This window comes from Trichomycterus rosablanca, chromosome 19 (assembly GCF_030014385.1).
Source record: "Trichomycterus rosablanca isolate fTriRos1 chromosome 19, fTriRos1.hap1, whole genome shotgun sequence".
Classification (NCBI taxonomy): domain Eukaryota; kingdom Metazoa; phylum Chordata; class Actinopteri; order Siluriformes; family Trichomycteridae; genus Trichomycterus; species Trichomycterus rosablanca.
In genome coordinates, this window is record NC_086006.1 from 21,286,215 (window position 1) to 21,307,522 (window position 21,308).

Sequence of the window (21,308 nt, forward strand, 5' to 3'; positions counted from 1 at the left end):
GCGAAGGAAGGACAGGCGCGTGCGTTGATTTTAACTAGGATTAAAACGCCGCGTGAAAACTTGTGTCACTTGTGATTTGGAACAAAACCGTCAAAGACAAACTGAATACAGACCTGAGGATATTCTTTGTAGCCCTATTTCTGTCAGAGTTGGATTTGGAACTGGATTTAGAATCTGGAATTGTTTGAATACCTTAATCGGCCCGCTCGAGAAGAAGCGCGTGAAGCACCTGGACTGAAGAAAGGTCAGTAGCGACAGGGCGCTCGTGAGAGCCGCTTCAGCACGAGATGCGACTGCAGGTGCTCGCGGTTCTGCTCCTCCATCTACAAGCAGCTGCTGCCCAAACTCAAGAAGGTATGTAAGGTGGTAGCCATGGTTCAGTTAATTACTGCTGTACCAACTTAATTCCCCACTCATTTGTAGGCAGTGTGTGCTGCTTGAACATGTATTTATCCAAAAACCTTTAATTATTTATCATGTGTTAGTGTGTCCCTTGGTTTGAGTAGTTTAGGTCACAGTTTTAGAAAAAAGAGGGTTTCTTATTAGAACACATACTGTGGCTTCCATAACTCTTTTTGTATACATAACACTTTAGGGAATTTTGAAAAATGTACCCTAATTTCCCTAAATGTGAATCACTCTAAATAGGTTCCATTAAATTGTTCCTCATAGGTTATTTTAATGGCAAATTGTTATATATACAACCATTTACTTAAAAAATCTCTAGTGTAAGCATTTAGAACTGTTCCATGCAAGGATTGTTGGTTGGTTTGATGTTCTAGATAAAACTGTTTGTAACTGAAAAACCATAATAAAGTATATGAAAGCACCATATGAAATCATTTGCTGTCCCATATGGGGTTTTCCATCTTTAGTAATCCAATAAAGCAGCAGCAAAAGCCAGTATAACATTTGTCCATCTAAATAATTTTTAAGGAACCCGGTTTTATGTAAGTCTCCTTTGATGTATCAAAATATTCATAAATCCATATTTACTTGAAAAAAAATGCTCCCTCATTGACTTGTTCCATTCAAATAAACACAGCAGAACCTTTATGTTTCACACTTTTTTCCTAATGTTAAATATGCTTGTACATAATTATGTACACAATATGATAAGATATAACATGTAGAATAATGTAATGTAACCATTGTTGAATGTAGATGTAAACCCTAGGAATCACTTCAGAAGGTACCAAAGATGATGATGCCATTGGCAACTGTTGAACTCTACGCATAAGCTGACATGTTTGGGTCCCTTTAAAAAGAAATAATACATTTCTGATTGCAGTTTTAACTTCTTTCCAAGACTATTTCCAAAACTGGAGACCAGATCTAAACATCAAAGCACACAAGCAGGTCACACTGAGTGATCACCAGTCTGTTCATTGACCTTACATGTTCTTTTCCTGTTTTACCTGAAACTGTGTTCTTTTTAGATCTTAACCCTGACTCATGATCCAGAGAATGTGTGGAACGTTTAAAGCATACCTGCCTTCAGTAAACTCTTGAGAATTGTGGCTTTTTATTTCCTTTTAAAGATCAGTAGCCAGAAACAGGCAGCCTCTGGAAGTATAATCATTAAACAAGTCAGGTTGGATAATAAAGCAAATACAAAGCATCACGTTGTGGGACTCAGGTGCTGAACTGTAAAGTCTGGTTAATTTAGGCTTATATAGATTTAGTAATGAAGACACACTTTAGAATCGTATGGAAATCAAAGAAGTGGTGGCTGTTATAGCCATAATAGGAGGTAGGTTGTTGGATGGGTGTTTGTATGGGGTTTAAACTCCTTAATGCCTCTGCTCCTCATTAATGCCAACAAGCGCAGGTGCCCACAGACATTTGGTCATTTAATGTTTATTCCTAATCAAGTCACATTGGTTAGTTTAAAACAAACAGTTAGTTAAAAACAGACAAATTATGTACTAGAAACATCACTGATGGTGACATTTCAGCTAAGGAGAAACATCACACACTTATTATTAGTACTTAGCTGACCTGCTCATTGACCAGCCAACATGTCAGCTGCATCTTAATGTTAACTATAAATTCAACATTGTTTTATTTGGACTGTGACTCCGCATTTGATAAACTAAGGGCTTAATTACAAGTAATAATGGTGATACAATCCAAATACCACATATTATGTCCAAATAATAATGACCTGAGGTAACTCTCCAAGGCTTCAAAACATAATTTCTTTATAGATAGTTTTAATGGTTTCAAAGACCTGTTTGATGGTTCTTTTAAAAATTGCAATGTAAAATTTAGTTTTACTGAGTACCTGAGTACTGAACAGACTCTAGAACATTTGTAAATGACTCAAGTTACAGAAAGGAACTTCCCAGTAATCAGTTTCAGTCCAAACCAGCATTATCTCGCATTGTTTGAAGTGTCTTAATTTGTGTCAACAGCACAAACAGTGTGAGCAGCCCGCCCACGAGTGAGTCACCTGAACTGGATATATTGACAGGCTCGGAATGATTAACCAGGCCTCTCCCTAATTGTTCCTAACCCTTTGCACACAAAACTTTTTTTTCTTAGAGAACTTTGCCTCTTAAAAAATTGTAGTGAGCATTAATGAACTGTAATCAGCATTTTCGATTGTTCTAATATGTCACTTATTTTGCTGGTGGTTGCAGCATGGCATTAGGTTGGTTGAGGTTGAGGTTGGAAGTATATTGGCCCATCATAAAACAATGCTTTAATTAGTTGTCATGCTCACATTTATGGCGCTAAAGTTCACCAGACATGTTGTTTTTTGTGATAAGGAGAGGTGCAGGGATATTCATTTCCCAACAGTTAGAATTTTATAAAGCCCCTCACATTTTTGAAACAAAAAAGGTAAAGTCTGTTCTAGGTTTTTGTTTTGTTTCATTTTCATTAGTTGCTTTATCCTGGTTAGGGTTGCGACAGGGCTGGGGAATACCCTGGACAGGCTGCCAATCCATTGCAGGGCTTTGCCCCCAGACATACCCAATCATGTCTGTGTAGACATGTTAGCCAGTGGGCTAGTGTAACAGACCGCTACGCCATCCAAGTGCATTGTCTTGGTTCTAATTTCAGGAATAATGCTCTTTGGTAAACATAAACATAAATGCAATAATAATGACATTGATGATATTTTATATATCGATAGAACATGTATCATTCTCTGTGGCCCAGGAAGGTCCACAGGCTTGTCCTGAATGTAGGCTCACTAGAATTAGCTATGTTGCCTGCTTGTGGTTCACAGCTCATTTTTCTAGCTTGGTGTTCATGGCCTGACAAGGCATGACAGTTTTTTCTTTGAACATACAGCCATCTAAAGAACTTTTAAATCAATTAGAATTATAACTAGCTGAATATATACCTTAGTTTCTTTAAACTAAATTAAGCCTTGGGTTTCTGACATGGTACAGATGGTTAAGGGTCCACAAACCCAATCGTCATTCAGAATCACTAGATACAGTATTTACCTGAAAAAAGCAATAAGCATCCTCAAATATGTTATCTTTTAAGCTCTGTGTTTATATTATGCATTTATTGTAAATAACATAAGCAGGCAGGTAGGTGCACTCATGTTGCATGTAAATTCTGCCATTACTACAATGTGTCCAGTGTGGATTGTTCATTTCTTCACAACAACAAATGAAACACAGACGTGACACCCTCTGATATATATATATTTTTTTATCTCTCTTGTTTGAATTTCATGGTCTTATTTGTAACTAAATGTTTGCAAGAAGTCTTTCTGAGGTTTTAGATCTCAGGAATGTTTTAATGCTTTTAATAAAATAATTTTTTCCTTATGTAAAGCACTTTGAATTGCCACTGTGTATACAAATAAACTTGCCTTGCCTTGCCTTGCCTTACAAGAATACAAATCTGCTAAAACCCTGTTAGAAAAAAATATGTAGGTAGAAAAGAAGGGGGTTTGCTGTTTCAAATACCACAATATATTTTACTGCACAAGTTCAGGTGCACTGATTTATTTTTTGACTACTTATATACTTTTTCAACTGTCTGGAAACCTTTATAGACTTAAGTCACTGCTGTAATATCAGAAGTTTATGGATGATGTCAGATGCTGATACAGTGAGATATAGAAGCCCAAGCACCCTGCACTTGTTTACATTCAGGGAGTGATTACATTGTCATTGTAGTTTGTCTCCACTCCCAAGACCAACTCCAGACTCAAATAAAAAAAAGACTGTGCATTTCCAGTAACAGTGATTTTGAGTACAGTTCTGTTTTGTGGTACGCTGAGGTGACATTATCTGCCTCCTTCAGATCATCAGATCGTTTTTGCATATTTGTCACACTAAATGGCCTCATTGACGTACAAGATGTAATACAAGACAAATAGAACATGTTGAAACACAAAACACAGATTTAAAATGATAATTGTATTTTTCAGAGGAAAAGGTTATGCAACACCAGTATCATTCATGCGAGAGGGTAACGAGAGGTTGTACCACCTTTAGTAGCAACAACTGGAACCATATCACTGTGGAGAAATTTTGGCCCAGTCTGTTGCAAAATGGCTTTGATTTAGGTATACTGGAAATGTTTTAGGGTGCCTATTTAACCACACATAATCTCAATAGGGTTCAACCCAGGACTTCAGAACCATAATGTTTTTATTCTTTTAAGCCATTTCAAGATGGAGCTGGTGCTACAGATTATAGTCTTGATACAGAAGTCGTTTGCACTTGAGCTTTAGATCACAACTAATGACAGACAGTCATTATTCGTATTCGTGTTTTTTGGTAGAGAGCAAGATTCATGGTTCACAATTCAAGCAGCAATGCTTTTCCATCCCATTACACCACCACCACCATAATACTTTGCTGGTATGATTTTTTTATTGCTGAATGCTGATGTAGCTTTACGTCAGATGTGATGTGACCTATGTTTTCCAAAAGGATCTAATTTCCATATAACAGTCCATAAGGTTTATAAAACAATGTCTTCAAATGTTTAGCAGTAATCAGAATAGGTTTTTTTCAGTTTCCAGATTATTATTCACAGTGGGAAAGGATACCAAAACACCACCTATCTGTTGTTGGAGAATATTGCCAGTTATTTACAGTAGAGATTTATTTTAGAGAGTTGCATAATTCTATTAAGCTTTAAGGGTAATAGAGTGGTCCAGCCGGTAGAATGGGTGCTGCATAGCAACATGAATTCTGAGATCCTGAGTTGTTCCTTGCTTCCGATCACTCTGGTTTCCTCCCACTAAGAATGAACAGTCTCAGCCCAACTGATGAGAATGTGTAAAAAATGGGTTTGTTGAACCCTCAGCTGAACGCTCAGTTGAATATGACTGAGAAAGGCATGCTGTTTTGTGAGGGAGCACTCAAATCAAAGCTCTGTGCATACATGGATTTCCTAAAATTAGTGCAGTTCAAGACAGAACTAACCAAGCACATGTTCTTCTCTGCTCGATTATTTATGTTGAGGTTTTAAATGAGAGGTTTGTTTATGAAATTAGCTCTATTATTTCTAAAAAGTGTGCATGACTTCACTTAGGTGTAATTTCCTCTTGTTCACTTAGAGTACAGCAGAGCGTGCTGAAGCAAGACTACTGATTATCTTGTCATGAGACAAAAAGGTTGCCTTAAATGCCTAATGTTCAAACTGTATTACTGAGTCGGCCTCGTTCCAATAATAGCACCCCCACAGAGTGATTCATGACCTGTTAAATTATAGGCATTGCAGCCTTCAAGGCTGGGTAAGTTGTGCAGTAAAACATAAATTGGCCTGCGCTGTTCTGGGTGAGAATAGGAAGAAAGGCTGTAGTGTTGACTATAAGAAGTGGGAGCAGGGAGAGAGTGGTTACTCTCGGATAGATAGTGTCCCTATCTCTTCCTGTCGCCCAGCCCTCCTCCCTCTGTTGATAGACCTCTGCACTCACACTTGCCCTATTGTGTGCTGCTATGATCTCAGCCCTGCTAACATAGACAGACACATGCACATGCGTTCACACACACATAGCGTTAGCAGTACACATTAACAGAGTGCACATTTATAGCTATGTGACAATCCTGAGCTTTGTTTTTAAGAAGGCCTGTCTCTCGCTCTGAGGCTTTCAAATTTAGTCTTTCAAATTCTTCTCCCCTCAGCTACTCACTACCCTCTTGTGTTATTTTCTGCAGCAGGGTCATTTCAGTCAATGAACATGAAAACTACAAAAGAACAAAGCTTGATTTCAAAGACATTATGTAAAATGCTGAAAAAGGTGAAATTGACATTTTTAAATCCAGTTTGACCTCTATTTTCAGAAACAACTCATTCTTGAATAAGCGAGGATGTCCACTGTCTCGAAGAATACAATAGCAGATCATCAGTAACAGTTTAAAAACAACATATTGTGGTGCGTTGGTTTACCCTCTACAGTGCATTATATTATCAAAAGATTAAGGAAAACCAAAAGATAAATATCTGTGTGTGAACAATAACACCAAAAATGTTTTTTAAATGACCATAAACAAAAACCAACATGGTTCTTGCAGTTGGTCACTGTATCCACAAATCTAATTTGTCTCTGCACTTTAGGACAAGAAAAAAAAATCCAAACTGTTAACAGAGTAAAATCTGTTTACAAAGCCAAGGTTTGTCATGGTATAAGAGTATAGTAGTGACCATGGCATGGGTGACTTGCCCATCTGTGAGAGCAATGTTATCGTTGAAGCAACCTTCTGCCTTCTAGACAATATCTAATGCAAGGAGTTCAAGCTTATGCATTAAAAGAGCTTAAAACTGGGAAGTGCCATGTCTTAAAAAAAATCCAGACAGTATTTTGGTTTTGCAGAATGACCTATCGTAAAGGGTTTGCCTGTACAGTTCTGTGATAAGTTGTGAAATGTGAGAGCCCTTCTTGGTGATCAATGGGGTCGTTTAAAGAGTACATGTAAGCCACGCATATGCCGAGTATGGAGTTCTGACAATCTGACACACAAACCAGAATAAATAGAGTGGTTTTACTTTTCAAGGTGGGCTGAAATGCAACCTGTGTCATTTTTGCTAATATTTTTATACCACAATAATGTATGGCTAACACAGGATGACACATTAGCTCTTTATTTACCTGAGAAAAATGAGTCACCTGAGTCGTTTCTCAGAATTTTGAATATTGATACTTTATGCTACACCGAGTCTTAAGCATGCAGAACATCATTACCAAAGCTTGTCTCAGATACCAACGCACTGTGGCATCCAAGAATTATGGCTATGAGAGAAGACAGAGAAAGTAGCTGGTAAATGGGTGCTAGTTCTCAGCTTTGTGAATGGTCAATTAGCTCCACTTTCTGCCTCAAGCCAGTGACCCTGCAGTGCTTCCATGGCTCATTGATGCTCTTTTTGAAACTCCCTTTTTAGCTGTGAAGACATTGCAAGTCCTTGTACTACCAAACACCAGCCTGTGGTGATCACACGACCTTTGCCCTTGCCTTCACTTTACCACCAAACTTGTGTCTGAGGGTGTACATGCATGCATGTTATTTATAACCTGCCCTGTACTTGTGCCCACCACAATCTTGTCTAACAGAAAAGCTTTTGATGTTATATGTAGTGATTGTACAGACACAAGTTCATACCTTTGCCTACATATAATGCTGTGAAAGGGTTGTCAGAAAATATAATTATGCATTGTGGATCACCTCTTGCATTGTTACCTTGATAACAGTGCATTTAAGTATAGTTCTGGTTAAACCTTTTAATGTATGACAGGTAATGACTTGAGGATGATCCCAGAATTGAAATGTGTTTGTTGTAAGTAGGATTTATCACATTGCCAACCTACATTATAGCACTGCTTTTCCAAGTACTGGTGCCACTGGTGCTGTATGTGTCCTCTAAAATTATATTAATGTGATTTTGTGAAGACTCAACCAGCTTGTGCTTCCTTGAGTGTCTGTTTGTTCCAGTATCTTTAAAATCTACAGGAATGAAGAAAAACAACTCATGTCGGCTAGACTTTAGCTGTCTTTGCTGCATCAGAATTCTCTCACCCATTTTTTTTTGGTGTAATTTATGGCCACCATACTAATTTCAAAAGATTAAATTGATTGATAAAGCTGGTAAAACCAGAAATTCCATTTGCAGGTGACAGTTAGGGTAACAAAGGCCATTTCACCTGGAATGCCGAAATAGATGTTTTATATGTTGTAGTAATAGACTGCAGATTACTCCATAACAATGCAGCTTTGTTTCAGGAGCTTGTATAACAGTTGCAGTAAAACTTCTTTTCTTTCTCTTGCCAGTTTGTTTAGGAACCAAGAATGGGTTAAGTTTCACAGACAGCCCAGCGCAGCACTACGCCAACCTGAAGGAGCGTTTCAATGGCTGTGAAATCATCATGGGTAACTTGGAAATTACTCAGATGGAGCGAGACTTTGACTTCTCTTTCCTAAGAGTAAGACAGTTTGATATCTTATTCTTCCTTATTGCCAGATGTGTCACTAGTCATGATTAAAATCTTACTTCCTTTTATTGTAAAGATTAGAGCTGATCAGCTTTATTGTAGTTGTGATTACCAGGCCTGGATTATGACCTGGAAGGACCCTCAATAAAAAAAGAATTAAAGCAATGCAAACCAATGACAATTAAGCAATGCATGTTATAATAAAATATCACTGTAAACTCTAATATTGTATGCAATGTAAATACAATTATGACAATGAACACAGGAACCCAGGTGGTGCATAGTCTAGAACTATACTGATACTTAACTGATTTACTGTTTATGATATTAATATTTTTCTCGTTCAACATCAATCAAATCAGTGTGTTCAGACCGGGAATGCATTTGGTGGCAGGGGGCAGAGTTTGGCATGACACCAGGGGAGTTGGATAAACTGGGCTCTCTCTCCATGGTGCTGATGTGTGTGTGATATCTGTAGCTCATTTCTTAATTCAAATGTTTACCGCAAACAATTGAAAATGACTTTAAATGCCATTTATAACCATAATAAATACTTATTTGACATCCTTAGCTCACGTGGATAAACTGTTAAACCTTAAATGTTCTACCAATCTCAAAAACTGTATATAATTACATTATAATAAATTGGATTGTAAATTAGTTTACCAGACATCTCATAATTTTAACAGGGGATGATTCATTTGTACTTGTTATTTAATTGAACAGCTTTTATTCCCTGTCAAACAGCTTCTGTGAGTGCTTAGCTCATATAATAATCCAGCTCTTGGCATCTTACTAAATGTACAGCGATATTTATGAGATTAGCTTAGTCATTGCTTATAATGCTAATGCATGAAATATTTAGCTCTGCTTTTTTTGACCGTCACAGTTTTCTGTTTACAATCCATGTGTTTATGTGGATTGACACCCTGTCCAGGGTGTTTCCCAGTGGAACCTGACCTGCCACGACCCTGAGCAGGATAAAGCAATTGATAAAAATGAAATAAAATGGTACCTGTATGAATAGTAACTACTTTAGAAGAATGGTAACTCGCCCCGTCCTTTGGTTTAATGTTTTATAGGATCTTTAATAGTTAGTACAGTTAATTGCTGGTACATTCCAATGGCCCTCATCATACTTTCCTTATTGCCTCTCCTTTGCCTGCAGAGTGTTCGAGAAGTTACTGGTTACGTCCTCATTGCCACGAACCAGTTCAGCAGGCTACCTCTGGAGCAGCTGCGAGTAATCCGTGGCAGCACGTTGTACGAGAAGGAATGGGCTTTGTCTGTTTTCCTTAACCATGAGGATGAGAATGGCTTGGTGGATTTGGGTCTAACTCATCTTACAGGTTAAACCTAATACACACTACACTCTCATTTAAAAATAGTTAAACAGAGCACACTACATGATGAATTTCTGATGAAGGGGTCTCACACTACCCATTTTGTCAGTCCACTAAAAGAGTATTTACTTACATATCAAAGATGTTACTCAAAATAAAAAGATCTAGAACTATTTTTAAAAAGGACTGGTTACACAATACATTGGAGTTGGTGGTCTGCCAGAAAATTAAGTCATTAAGTCAGATAATTTTAAAGATAATTAACAAATAACAGATTTTTGTTTTTATTCTATTTCATGAAAAACAGCCTGTTAATTTACAGCCAAAACATTAAGACCACCCCCAAAATGTACATGGCAATGTCTGTTTCAAAACAATGTGACAAATGTGAATGCCACAGTCAGAGATATAATAAATGTCAGGCTGATGTTAGTTCCTCATATTTCCCATGCTGAATGCATATATGATCAGCATAAAGACCTGAGTGACTTTAATAAGCTAATTTTTTATGGCTAAATGACTGGATTAAAGTATTTTTACAACATCAAGGGGTGCCCACAGGCAGCCACGGTGAGTACCCACTGACAGTGGTCTGAGCAAGGACAAGCCATGAAGCATGGGGTGGTCCTATGGTAGTATTTATTTATTTATTAGGATGATTTACACACTTTGGGAATCGATCCCAGGACCTTCTTGCTGTGAGGCAACAGTGCTACCCACTGAGCCACTGTGCCTCCCCCTATGATAGTACATTACCACTGAAGTTGGCTAAATTTGTGCATAGAAACTGGTAGGCATAGTGTCAGGTGAGCTCTGTCTGTAATTTAATATGTACAAAGTATCAGTAAAATGTGTAGCTAATAAGTTTGTGTTATTACAAAGTTGTTGTACCTTGTAAATGAACGAATAAGCGCATGTCATGTACAGTCATATCACCTTTAGTCTAATACAGGTTGATACTGTAGTAAAAAATGCTTAGCATTCACATGTCATGTCTTAGCATCTCATGATAGTGGACAAATAGATAAGGCATGTGGGGCCGTGGGAGGACTCTGGAATCTAACATGTTAGCATAGCAAACTGCATTGATGTCCTGGGTGTGTGTGTGTGTGCATGTGAATTAGTGTCTGTGTGTTTTGAAACACACCATTTTCACAGCACTCTTAGCGCTTACTGGCAGTAAAGGTGTTGCGTGTTTAGGCTAGTCAGGGCCGCTGTTAGTTGTGCGTAGTAAAACAAAACCCATCGACCTACAATTTTAAGTTTTTTTGTGGTTTTGGACTCCAGCCACCTTAAAGGGTTCTCTTTTTGTTTTCTCTCACTAAAAACTCACTGTGAATCATAACTGGTTCTGCTCTGTTACACATAGTAGTTTATTTAGTGCTTCTAGTAATCTTACAGTACTTTATCACAATATACATCTCAATTCATATTTCTGTCCTTTCTGTATTTCTTTGTCTGAGTGTAAAAAAAAAGGTTTTTAAACCCAAACACTGTCACATAACATAGGATTTGTTGATAGTTAACTGTGTAGTTTGTAGTGTGTTTGTAGTGTTTTTTTGTGTCTGCGTGGGTTTCCTTCAGGTACTCTGGTTTCCTTCCACCTCTCAAATACATCTAGAAGGTGGCTACTAAAAATGGGCCCTGGTCATAAGTGATGAGGGAATTAAGAGTGATTATGTGTTGGCCTGACTTCCTGTAAGGTGTATTACTTTGCATCCAGTGTTTCTAAGTGGCATTGGACCCACCGCTACCCTAACCTGAATAAACCAGATAGTTAAAAGAAATTAAGCAATTTTAGTTTGCATATAAATAAAAAATATTCAGTACTAATGCTAAGTGACCAGAGGTTAAGTACTGGCTTTTAAGTGGGCTCAGAATCCTGATTAGAATGAAGCTTTAACTAAAGATAAACTGATACACTGCCAAACCAGTGAAGTGTTTGTTTCTAGTAAATGGTGCATTGGATGTACAATAGCTACTTACTATTAACAAGTAATGTAATAAGTAGAGATGGACCGATCGGGGTTTTTGGCACCGATTCCGATCTCCGATCTCCTTTCAGGAACATCGGCCGATAGCCGATTCCGATCGGGGGGGGCTTAGCAGTAAATAAACTTAAAAAGAGCCTCACAGTAAAGATAAACCGGAGCAGCGCGCGCGTGTGTGTGTTTGTGCCTTTAGAAGAGACGCTTTGTTCACAGTATCGCTATAAGTGATTCATTGATTCATGAGTTGATTCGTTTTTACGTGAAGCGTAAGTTTCTCTTCTCAGTTATCTCTCCGTGTTTACTGTTATTAATTAAATGTCGTGGTTTTAAATAAACACCAGCTACTACAGAACATTTTGTGTGACTCTCTTACATTAAAAAGCTTCATTAAAAAGCTTAATTAAACTGCTATTACCACAGATCTGTAACCGAGTCAGACTCGTTCCGTCTAAGGAGCTAAAAGTTTTCTAAAAGTTCAGCAGATGATCCTGAACTAACGAATTTGGTAATGAATAAACTTTTGCCTCGGATTGGCTCTGTAACGTCTTCTGTTCTCATCTACATCACAAGTAAGAACCGCTTACGATTTACCAAAGTTAACCAGGAGTTTATATAACGTGCTGATAGAATCGACTCAGATGTGACCGGGTTGAATTATCTTTTTAAAGTAATTATTACAATCAGCAAAATTACATCGTAAGAGCTTTCACGATGGTTTCTGTACGATTGTTGATGAATGGTGATGCGATGGTTGGCGCTTCGTAGCTCAAAGTCTGGATCAATCCACTGAGCTGTTAACTTAACTTGGTCTTTATATATCACACGATCGGATCGGCTACTTTTAGGAAATATCGCCGATCGCCGATAGCATATTTTGATAAAAAATCGGCTGATACCGATTCGTAGCCGATCGATCGTCCCATCTCTAGTAATAAGGTTTTAAGTCATCAGTTAAGTTAAAAAGCATAAGGCCGCTCAGATGGCGCAGCGGTAAAAACACACGCTGGCACACCAGAGCTGGGATCTCGAATACATGTATTCGAGCCACATGAACAACGATTGGCCGGTTGTTCTTATAGGCGTGGGGCATTAAGCCGGATAGGGACTCTCTCATGACTGATGCAACTACGACCTCTGCTGGCTGGTTGATGGCGCCTGCACAGTGGTGGGGAAAAGAGTGTGGATCTGGGTGTGTCTCTCTGTACACAGTGCTGATTCGCAGCTGATCTCGTCTAGTGTAGGTGACAAAATGCATACGGCTGCATGCCCATGTGTCGGGCAATTGGACGAGCTAAAAGTCGTGAGAAAAGGGGAAGAAAATGCAAAAAATCATCGTTATTTTACATACTACATTTATTAAAATTTCTTCCAATATTTAGGCTAAAATTCCTGTTGTAGCCAACCTTGATTTTAATAAATAATAATAATCATAAAACTATTTATTAATATCACTTACTCATATGATATTAAGGCCTATAATAACTGTATTTAGAACTAATTGCAAATGTGTGTATTTACACATTATAGAGATCCTGCAGGGGGGAGTGCAGATTGTTAATAATATATACCTGAGCTACGCACCTTGGATCAACTGGCATGACATTGTGGGAGATAGCAATGCCACTATCCAGATCAGTGATAATGGAAAAAAAGGTGGGTGTGTATGACAGTGGCATTGTATAGAGCTGGCTGAGCTTCTAAGTGTATGTTTGTTACTCGATTGACTGTTCAGCCAATCATGTGATTTTTTTTCTTCCTACAGTGTCATGCAATCCTGACTGTAAGGGTTACTGCTGGGGTCCTAATAAGACCCAGTGTCAGATCTGTAAGTAGAGAGGCAGTTTTTTTTATTTGGAGCTGTACATTAAAATACCTTAAAAGTCACTGCTTTAACACTGATTCAGTGCTAATGCAGGAGTCAGTTCTTATTCTCTATTGTTTGAAAACTAGGCTGCATTTTAACAGTCATACTGGAACAAGAAAGAATCTTGCACAAACTGTTTACCAAAGTTAAAATCATGTAATTTATTTTATACATCTGATTTTATACCTGTGAGCAATAGGTGTGTCTAAACCACCTAGACTCAATAAGTAGGAAGGGTGTTTACAAACATTTAACTATATATTATATTTAGCTTCAATGCACAGCATAAAGAGATAGCACATACAGGATGAGAGATGCATGTCCAAGTTACAAGTCCATATTTTAATTTGTTGTGTTGTTTCTTTTAAGTTTTTGTTAGTAAAAACCTGTTGCTGTCTTGAACTATTGATTCGTGGTTGCGATATTTAATTTCTTATTGGTTACATTTGAAAATGTTCAAGAAGAGCTGTAAAGTAGGTGCCACACAACATGATGGTTCAATCCTCACCTCTAGTTATTGTCTGTGTTTTTTTCTCACAAATTAGTTAGAGTAGATAAAGACTGTGTGAAATTGTAAGTGGTTGGTTGCATTCTGGTCCTAAAAACAAGCTATTTGGCCCAGCAAAGAACCAACTTTTTGGTGGAAAAGCCTAAACATCAGCAATGGAGTAGAAAGAACTTTCTGTAGGCTGTTGTAATCTTGGTATAAAACAATTTGCTATGGACTAGTTTTCTGACTATTTCTTCTCTATGTGTTTCAGTGACAAAGACAGTGTGTGCACCACAGTGTCATGGCCGGTGTTTTGGTCCCAGTCCTCAGCACTGTTGCAACACAGAGTGTGCAGGAGGCTGTACGGGTCCTAAAGAAACAGACTGCTTTGTAAGTCTCATATCGACCTTCTCGGGCTATATATATAAATTGCTCAATCTTAACATCTCATAAAAGGTGTAGGAATAGTCTTACACCTGGTTGTCATGGATACTTAAAATTACTGTTGCTAACCCTTTTTTTCAGCCAGAAAAGAGCTGACATGTACAACATGTTATTTAACTCGAAACACAAAACCTTTACCTGCCCCACTTGTTCGCTTTGAGTTTACGTAATCACCAAGTTACTCTGTTACATTCCAATTAGTGTCTGTGTGTTACTGGTATTTAAACCACAGACACGCATACACATCCGAAAAAACGTCATCTAACCTCTAATCCCTTTTATTAAAGATTAATTATGACTACAGCTAGTAACTTCCTGTTGCCCATATAAGGCTAGTGTGACTGCGCCCATTAAATTAAACCACAAGCATGACTGTGCAACTGTAAAAAGGTTTGTATAGATCTGAGAAACCTGAATAGAGATTTTTACAAGCACGTTTGTGGCATGGCCTCTTTATTCTTTATTGGTGCTGATGACCTCTCTGTGTCCATATAAATGTAGCTTCTATTGACTGCACTTATTATACAAAGCCACAAACATGACACTGAAAAGGTCTATCTCTAGTAAAAAGATAAAAGACATATAGACATATATTAGATGTGCTGTATGTACACTATATGGCTGAAAATATTTGGACACCTGACCACAATCTTGTTGGGCCTCCCATTTAAAAAAAAAAAAACAAACAGCATTAAAATAGAGTGATCACTATGCGATCTTTTTGAGCTACTCTTCAGAGAAAGCTTTTCATAAGACTTTGAAGTATGTCTGTGGGAATTTGTAATGCTGGGCACTGATGTTTGTCAAGAAAGCCTTAACTGATGTTTCAGTTCATTCCAGAGCTGTTCAGTGTGGCTGAGGTCAGGGTTCTGTGCAGGCCACTGGAGTTTCTTTAAACCAAGCTTTTCTGCATGGCCTATTAGAACTTGCTTTGTGTAAAGGGACACAGTCATGCTGAAACAGGAAAGGTCCTTCCCTAAGCTGTTGCTGCACAATTGGAGGCATATAACTTCCTTTATATACATTTTACATCTGTTAGCAGTTGTCCCAATACTTTTGTCTATATAGTCTATGTGTAATCCTGCAGATTTAGTCATGTTTTAGGAAACCCACAATAGGCTTACATTTTTAAAAGTAATTATTGTCATTAATGTGATTAATTTATTTTAAAAAAGAAGCTTTATGACAAAAAAGTATGTCACGTAAAAAGAACAGTTGCAGAAATCACTACCAATTCACACATGTCTCTCACAAGTGTATGTAAACTTTTAACCTTTTAACTTTTAAGTGCGGATTTGTTTAAACCCCCATGCCCATGTTTTGATGCAGGCTTGTCGGCATGTGAACCATTCAGGAGCGTGTGTGCCTCACTGTCCACAGCCCCTCATCTACAACAAGCAAACCTTCCAGCTGGAACCCAATCCAAATGCCATGTACCAGTACGGTTCAGTCTGTGTGCACAAATGCCCCAGTGAGTACAGAAAGTAGTCACCCTCACCTTTAATATAACTTTTTTTACATGTCCTGAAATCTGTTTGCTTTAAGTGGTAGAATCTTAACTTGCATTTGTAAATACCTTGTTTACATAGGTTTTCTAAAATATTCTTGAGGTTATACAGAAGCAGGATTAGATGCAGTGTCATGTAAGGGCTCAAAGGTCTTCTGCTGTACCCTTTAAGCACAGAGATTCTTTAAATGTATGAATGACGTAAATTGTTTAATAATGTTATAAACTGTAGATGGTAAAATTCACAAATCCCTTGCAGTTATGCATTGAGAAACATTGTTCATAACCTGTTAAATTATTTTTTACAGTTTTTTAGAAAGTGGTAAAACTCAAACCATGTGATCATAAACCTAATCATAAATGACTAAACCTTTTGTTAATGCTCCTTTTATATCCAATCATGATAGTGTCACCTGTTATCAATTTACCTGTTTGCCTTTGGAAAGTTTCAAAACAAGTGTTTTTGATAATTCCACAAACTTTCTAGACTTACCCCTGTCCCAAATTTTCTGGAAAGTGTTGCAGGCATTGAATTAGGAATTATTTGATATGATTTTTAACACATAACTATACTGTACTTTGAACAGCTATGTCAGCTTTCTTTCCCTCTCTCTCACACAGCTCACTTTCTGGTGGATGGCAGTGCGTGTGTGAGTAGCTGCCCTCCTGATAAAATGGAAGTTGAGAGGAATGGCATGAAGCAGTGTGAGCCATGCAATGGGCTCTGCCCAAAAGGTGAGGTATTCCTATCCACCCAGAGCATGCTTTGCATACAGTTTTGTAGATATGTTATGCTAAAGCCCACGGTTGAAGCTTGGAGGATGGTCTTGGTCCTTCAGTCTGATCTAGAGACCACTGTGCCCTGATGCTGGTCTTGGTTGTAGCTTTTCCACTCTTTACCTGTGTCTGCAAAGAAGCAAGACATATAGCTAGACCTCTGTGTTCCAGCAGCTTCTATATTATATAATTGCAGACGTGTAAAATGGTTCTGATTGATTCAGTCAAACATTGTCAATGTAAATGTTTGTCCCGAGTAGCACAGAAATGTCCTTGAGCAAGGCCCTGAACCCTAAACTGCTTAGTAGGTATACTGTCACATTTGTAAGTCACTTTGGATGAATAGCATCTGCTAAGTGTAAATGTAAAAATGTGTAACTAAGCTATCTTTCTTTTGCTCTGCAGTGTGCGAGGGTACAGATCCTAGCAAAAGTAACAGACAGACCGTAGATTCAAGCAACATTGACAGTTTCATCAACTGTACAAAAATCCAGGGCAGCCTCCACTTTCTTGTCATGGGTATTCATGGGTGAGTCTCTCTGTCCTTTGTTGTTTTTTTCCTGTGTGCACTCTTTTAGGTATAATCCGCTGATTCTTCAGATGGTGGTGGCTTACTTAGTTTGCATTGGATGGACAAAGTAAATTCATCAAAATATATTGATATGACATATGAATGAATGTATTAAATCCTTCTTTGAATGTTTACATCTAAATCCTGAATATGTATAATGTATAAAGATGTATACATCTGATGTTCAGAGGCATCAGGTTAGGTGCTTGACTTCATCCTGGTGTTCCACATACCACTCTTTGAGTAATTTCAGCAGAATGTCATGGTTTGATGAGTTCGATGTGGAGGAACTCAAAGTGACCTGCACTGAGCCTTAACCTTAACCCCAGTGAACTCCGGGATGAATAGAAGTGGTGATTGTGAGCCAGACCTTCTCATCCAAGATCAGTGTCTGACCTCACAAATGCTTTATCGACTGTATGGGCAGACATGCTCACAGAAACACTCCAAACTCTTGTGGAAAGAGTTCCCAAATAAGGGAATGTAATGTGTATGGTTTTCTTAACTACAGCATCTGCAGTTGGAAAACTAATATTTGATCTATGGTCATGAATGGTGGGTAAAAGTGTGACACTTTTTATTTTTACCCCATCGTGTTTTGCAGGGATGCTTTTCTTGGCATCCCACGCCTGGACTCAGAGAAACTCAAGGTGTTCAGCGCTGTGAGAGAAATAACAGGTAATGATTCTAAACTGTTGGGTGTACATAGAGCTACAGTAGAATCTATATTGTGATTGAAGTTTATTTGATATTTCCATATTTGATCATTTATTTATAAGGGTTGTGCTTGCTGGGTAAGTGATTCTTACATCACTGTTCTTGCTCAATATCCTATTCTACGAGAACAATAGGTAATTAGGTAATATAAGGAAGTAAGAATGTCACACACCCCTTCCAACAAGCAGCACGCTAAGCTCACCTGATTATCCATGACTGGGGCAGACTCCTTGGCCAAACAGCAGAGACCACAGTTGTACTGCAGTAATGATTTTTCAACACTTTCCTTCCCATAAGGGCACAGTCAATTGTGCCCGTGTGTGGCCACCTAGCTGGTAGATAGCGCAGCTGAGATTCGAACTCAGATCACAGTGGTGGTGCCATCTTTATTAGTTCTTTTCCTGTCTGCTGTGTTATTCTTAATGTCATTTTTATGGGTTCTCATGCATACTGTATTTAGAAGATTAAATAAAAGTCCTATATTAAGATCATCTAAATAAAAATGTAGTAAGGTAGAAACATAAACATAGATAAATTCAATCAGACCATCAGGACAATGCCATTTACATGTGGTAATTTGAGGGTTTTTTTTTTTTTGATGTGCGTGTAAAATGTTTGTTCAATAAGTTTGGTAAAAGCATGTTCATCTGTTACCTTCTGTCATACATAATGCTAATAATGGTGTTTTCTGTGTGTGTGTGTGTGTGTGTGTGTGTGTGTGTGTGTGTGTGTCACAGGAATTTTGAATATTCAGTCTTGGCCTTCGGATCTCAAAAATCTGTCAATTTTCTCTAATCTCACTACTATACGAGGAAGGTCGCTCCACCAGTAAGTGTGGATTTCCGTGTGTACTTGTGTACATGTGCAATGCTTACATTGTTCATTTTAAATCTGGCTTCGTATTTAACATATCATTGTTTTAATATGTAGTCTGCATATCCCTCTGTATGTCCAGCTGCTTATGCTAATATAATTGCATCCGTTTATGCCAGCAGTGTGTCACAGTCTGTGCATGAATCTCACCTGTGTTCTTTTTTTGTATATGTTTTGTGTGTCCTCCACCCCATTCCATCCAACCATACTCACATCCCTTAACTGTCAACCCTCAACAGCAGTAAGAGGTAGGTATGCCAAGCTTACCACCCTAAACCGTATCACTGCCTAACTGTAAAGCTTATTAAACATCCTAAAAGCCCCCTTTGGCTACCTCTCTTTACCTCTTTCTGTCTCCCAACATACACACACTGGTGTCATTTTTCCTCCTTTGGGTGTCACATAATGAAAATGGACTCTTATGCTTCAGATGGACTATGAAATGTGTATGATTGATGAATGGAACTTGAACTTGTACTGAAAGATGGTCAGACTCTTGTGGTTAGTGTTAATTATAGACACCATTCGTAATTAGTGAGTAGTAATGTAAAGCACAGAGCCCTGACCTCAACACTATCCGACTCATTGCCCGACATCAGTGCCCAACCTCTTGTGGTTGAAGGAAAGCCAATACCACAGTTACATTTCAAAAGGGAGACCATATGTTCAGGTGTCAGGTGTGTACACTTGACCAGATAGTGCCTTTTCTGTGATGTACAGTCGGTTAATTTGTTGTCACTTCACTGTGATGTGCAATATTAGCTGCTTTAAAAGGTCTCATGTCCCACCCAGTATTTACTTCTAGGTAAATCTGAACCCCTTGCCATTAAATGACTGGTAATTGCCCAGGTAAAAAAGAGCATCTCTGAAAGTTGATGACTTTTCCACACTCTTTGTCTTTCTCTTAGGCCTTTCTCTCTGTTGGTGATGAAGGTAGATTCTCTCACATCTCTGGGACTACGTTCACTCCAAGAGATCAATGATGGCAGCGTGTACATCAGCAATAACACTAACCTGTGTTACCATCATACTGTGGACTGGCTGCAGATCTTCAGTGGCACCCGTGCCAAGCGCCGGCGCAGCTTCAATGACATCAAGTTTAACAAGCCACAAAGTCGCTGTGGTAAAGCACCACTTAGAATCTATATATAGGATATTAAGTGCTAAATCAGATATAAAATGCCGACCTCACTTTTGAAAGAAGGTGGAAAGCAACTTTCAAAGCTTGCAAAGATTATTATTGAGGCACGAATGGCTGGAGTGTGCTCAACTGACTAATGTTTCTCATGTTTTGTGGTATATAAGGGCATACGTACATGCTTGACCCTTACAGTAAAGGGCTTTGTTATGCTGGGGTGGTTTAAGTCTTTGTTCCATTAGAGGGAACAGTCACTGCAAATCATTACATTCTGGCTGATCATCTGATCATTATAATAAAACATTTCTATTTCTGACTAAGGAGTGATCTTTTTCAGAATTAAAGTGCACTCATTGATGGAGCATGAAAGAGGCAAAAAAAGCACTTACCCTTGAGAGATTTTGGGCTGTTACACAGCACTCACCATCAGCATTGTTGTCAAAACAACATATCAGAAAAGATCATTTGAAAGGAAAGGTGTTCCATTCAACAGTTCAAGAGAGGTGTATTGTGCAACATAGTGGCCTAGCACCTTCCTAAAACACCTTTTTGACGCATCTGTGGATAAATGTATAACTTATTGTTTTGTTTTGAAGCAAATGTAATGTTCTCTGTGTTTGTGTGTTCCTACAGAGGCTGAGGGCCATGTGTGTGATCCGCTGTGTTCAGATTCAGGCTGCTGGGGCCCTGGACCTGATCAGTGTCTGTCCTGCAGGAATCACAGTCGCCACCAAACCTGTGTGGCCCAATGTCACATCTACTCTGGGTCAGTGTGTGTTTAGCGTAAAATAAATTGTTGCTGTCACAATATGGCAAGATGTTCAGAAAAAGAGAAAAGAAAGGAAATCCAGTGGGGGTGACAAGGCATGAGTGGCAACTGGTGAAGCCCGCCCAGCTTGGGTCCAAATATCTTTCATAAAGACAATGAAAACATGAAAAGTAAAAACAGCATACGTGGTTTTCTAAAGTGACTTACAACTGTAACCAAATACAATGCAAGCAATTGAGGGTTAAGAGTCTTGCTGAGGGGCTCAACAGTGGCAATTTAGGCAAGGTGGGGCTCGCACCATCGACCTTCTGATCACTACCATTACCACTACCACTGCCCTATCCTTATATAGTATGTCCAATTATTTTGTTTATTCTTATGACTTGTGATAATGCAAAACATGTTAGTTATTCC

At 38.4% G+C, this 21,308-nt stretch overlaps 1 protein-coding gene across 1 annotated transcript in view; it reads left to right on the forward strand.

Moving 5' to 3' along the window:
- The window catches only part of erbb3b (erb-b2 receptor tyrosine kinase 3b), a 29,897-nt gene continuing 8,589 nt past the window's right edge, over positions 1 to 21,308 (forward strand). The window contains exons 1-13 of the mRNA XM_063016078.1: positions 1 to 354; positions 8,250 to 8,401; positions 9,579 to 9,759; positions 13,272 to 13,397; positions 13,507 to 13,569; positions 14,370 to 14,488; positions 15,872 to 16,013; positions 16,671 to 16,784; positions 17,232 to 17,355; positions 18,002 to 18,075; positions 18,852 to 18,942; positions 19,896 to 20,110; positions 20,759 to 20,891. Of these exons, the coding sequence (XP_062872148.1) occupies positions 288 to 354; positions 8,250 to 8,401; positions 9,579 to 9,759; positions 13,272 to 13,397; positions 13,507 to 13,569; positions 14,370 to 14,488; positions 15,872 to 16,013; positions 16,671 to 16,784; positions 17,232 to 17,355; positions 18,002 to 18,075; positions 18,852 to 18,942; positions 19,896 to 20,110; positions 20,759 to 20,891 (1,601 nt within the window). The 5' untranslated portion in view covers positions 1 to 287. The remainder of the gene's footprint in view (positions 355 to 8,249; positions 8,402 to 9,578; positions 9,760 to 13,271; positions 13,398 to 13,506; positions 13,570 to 14,369; positions 14,489 to 15,871; positions 16,014 to 16,670; positions 16,785 to 17,231; positions 17,356 to 18,001; positions 18,076 to 18,851; positions 18,943 to 19,895; positions 20,111 to 20,758; positions 20,892 to 21,308) is intronic.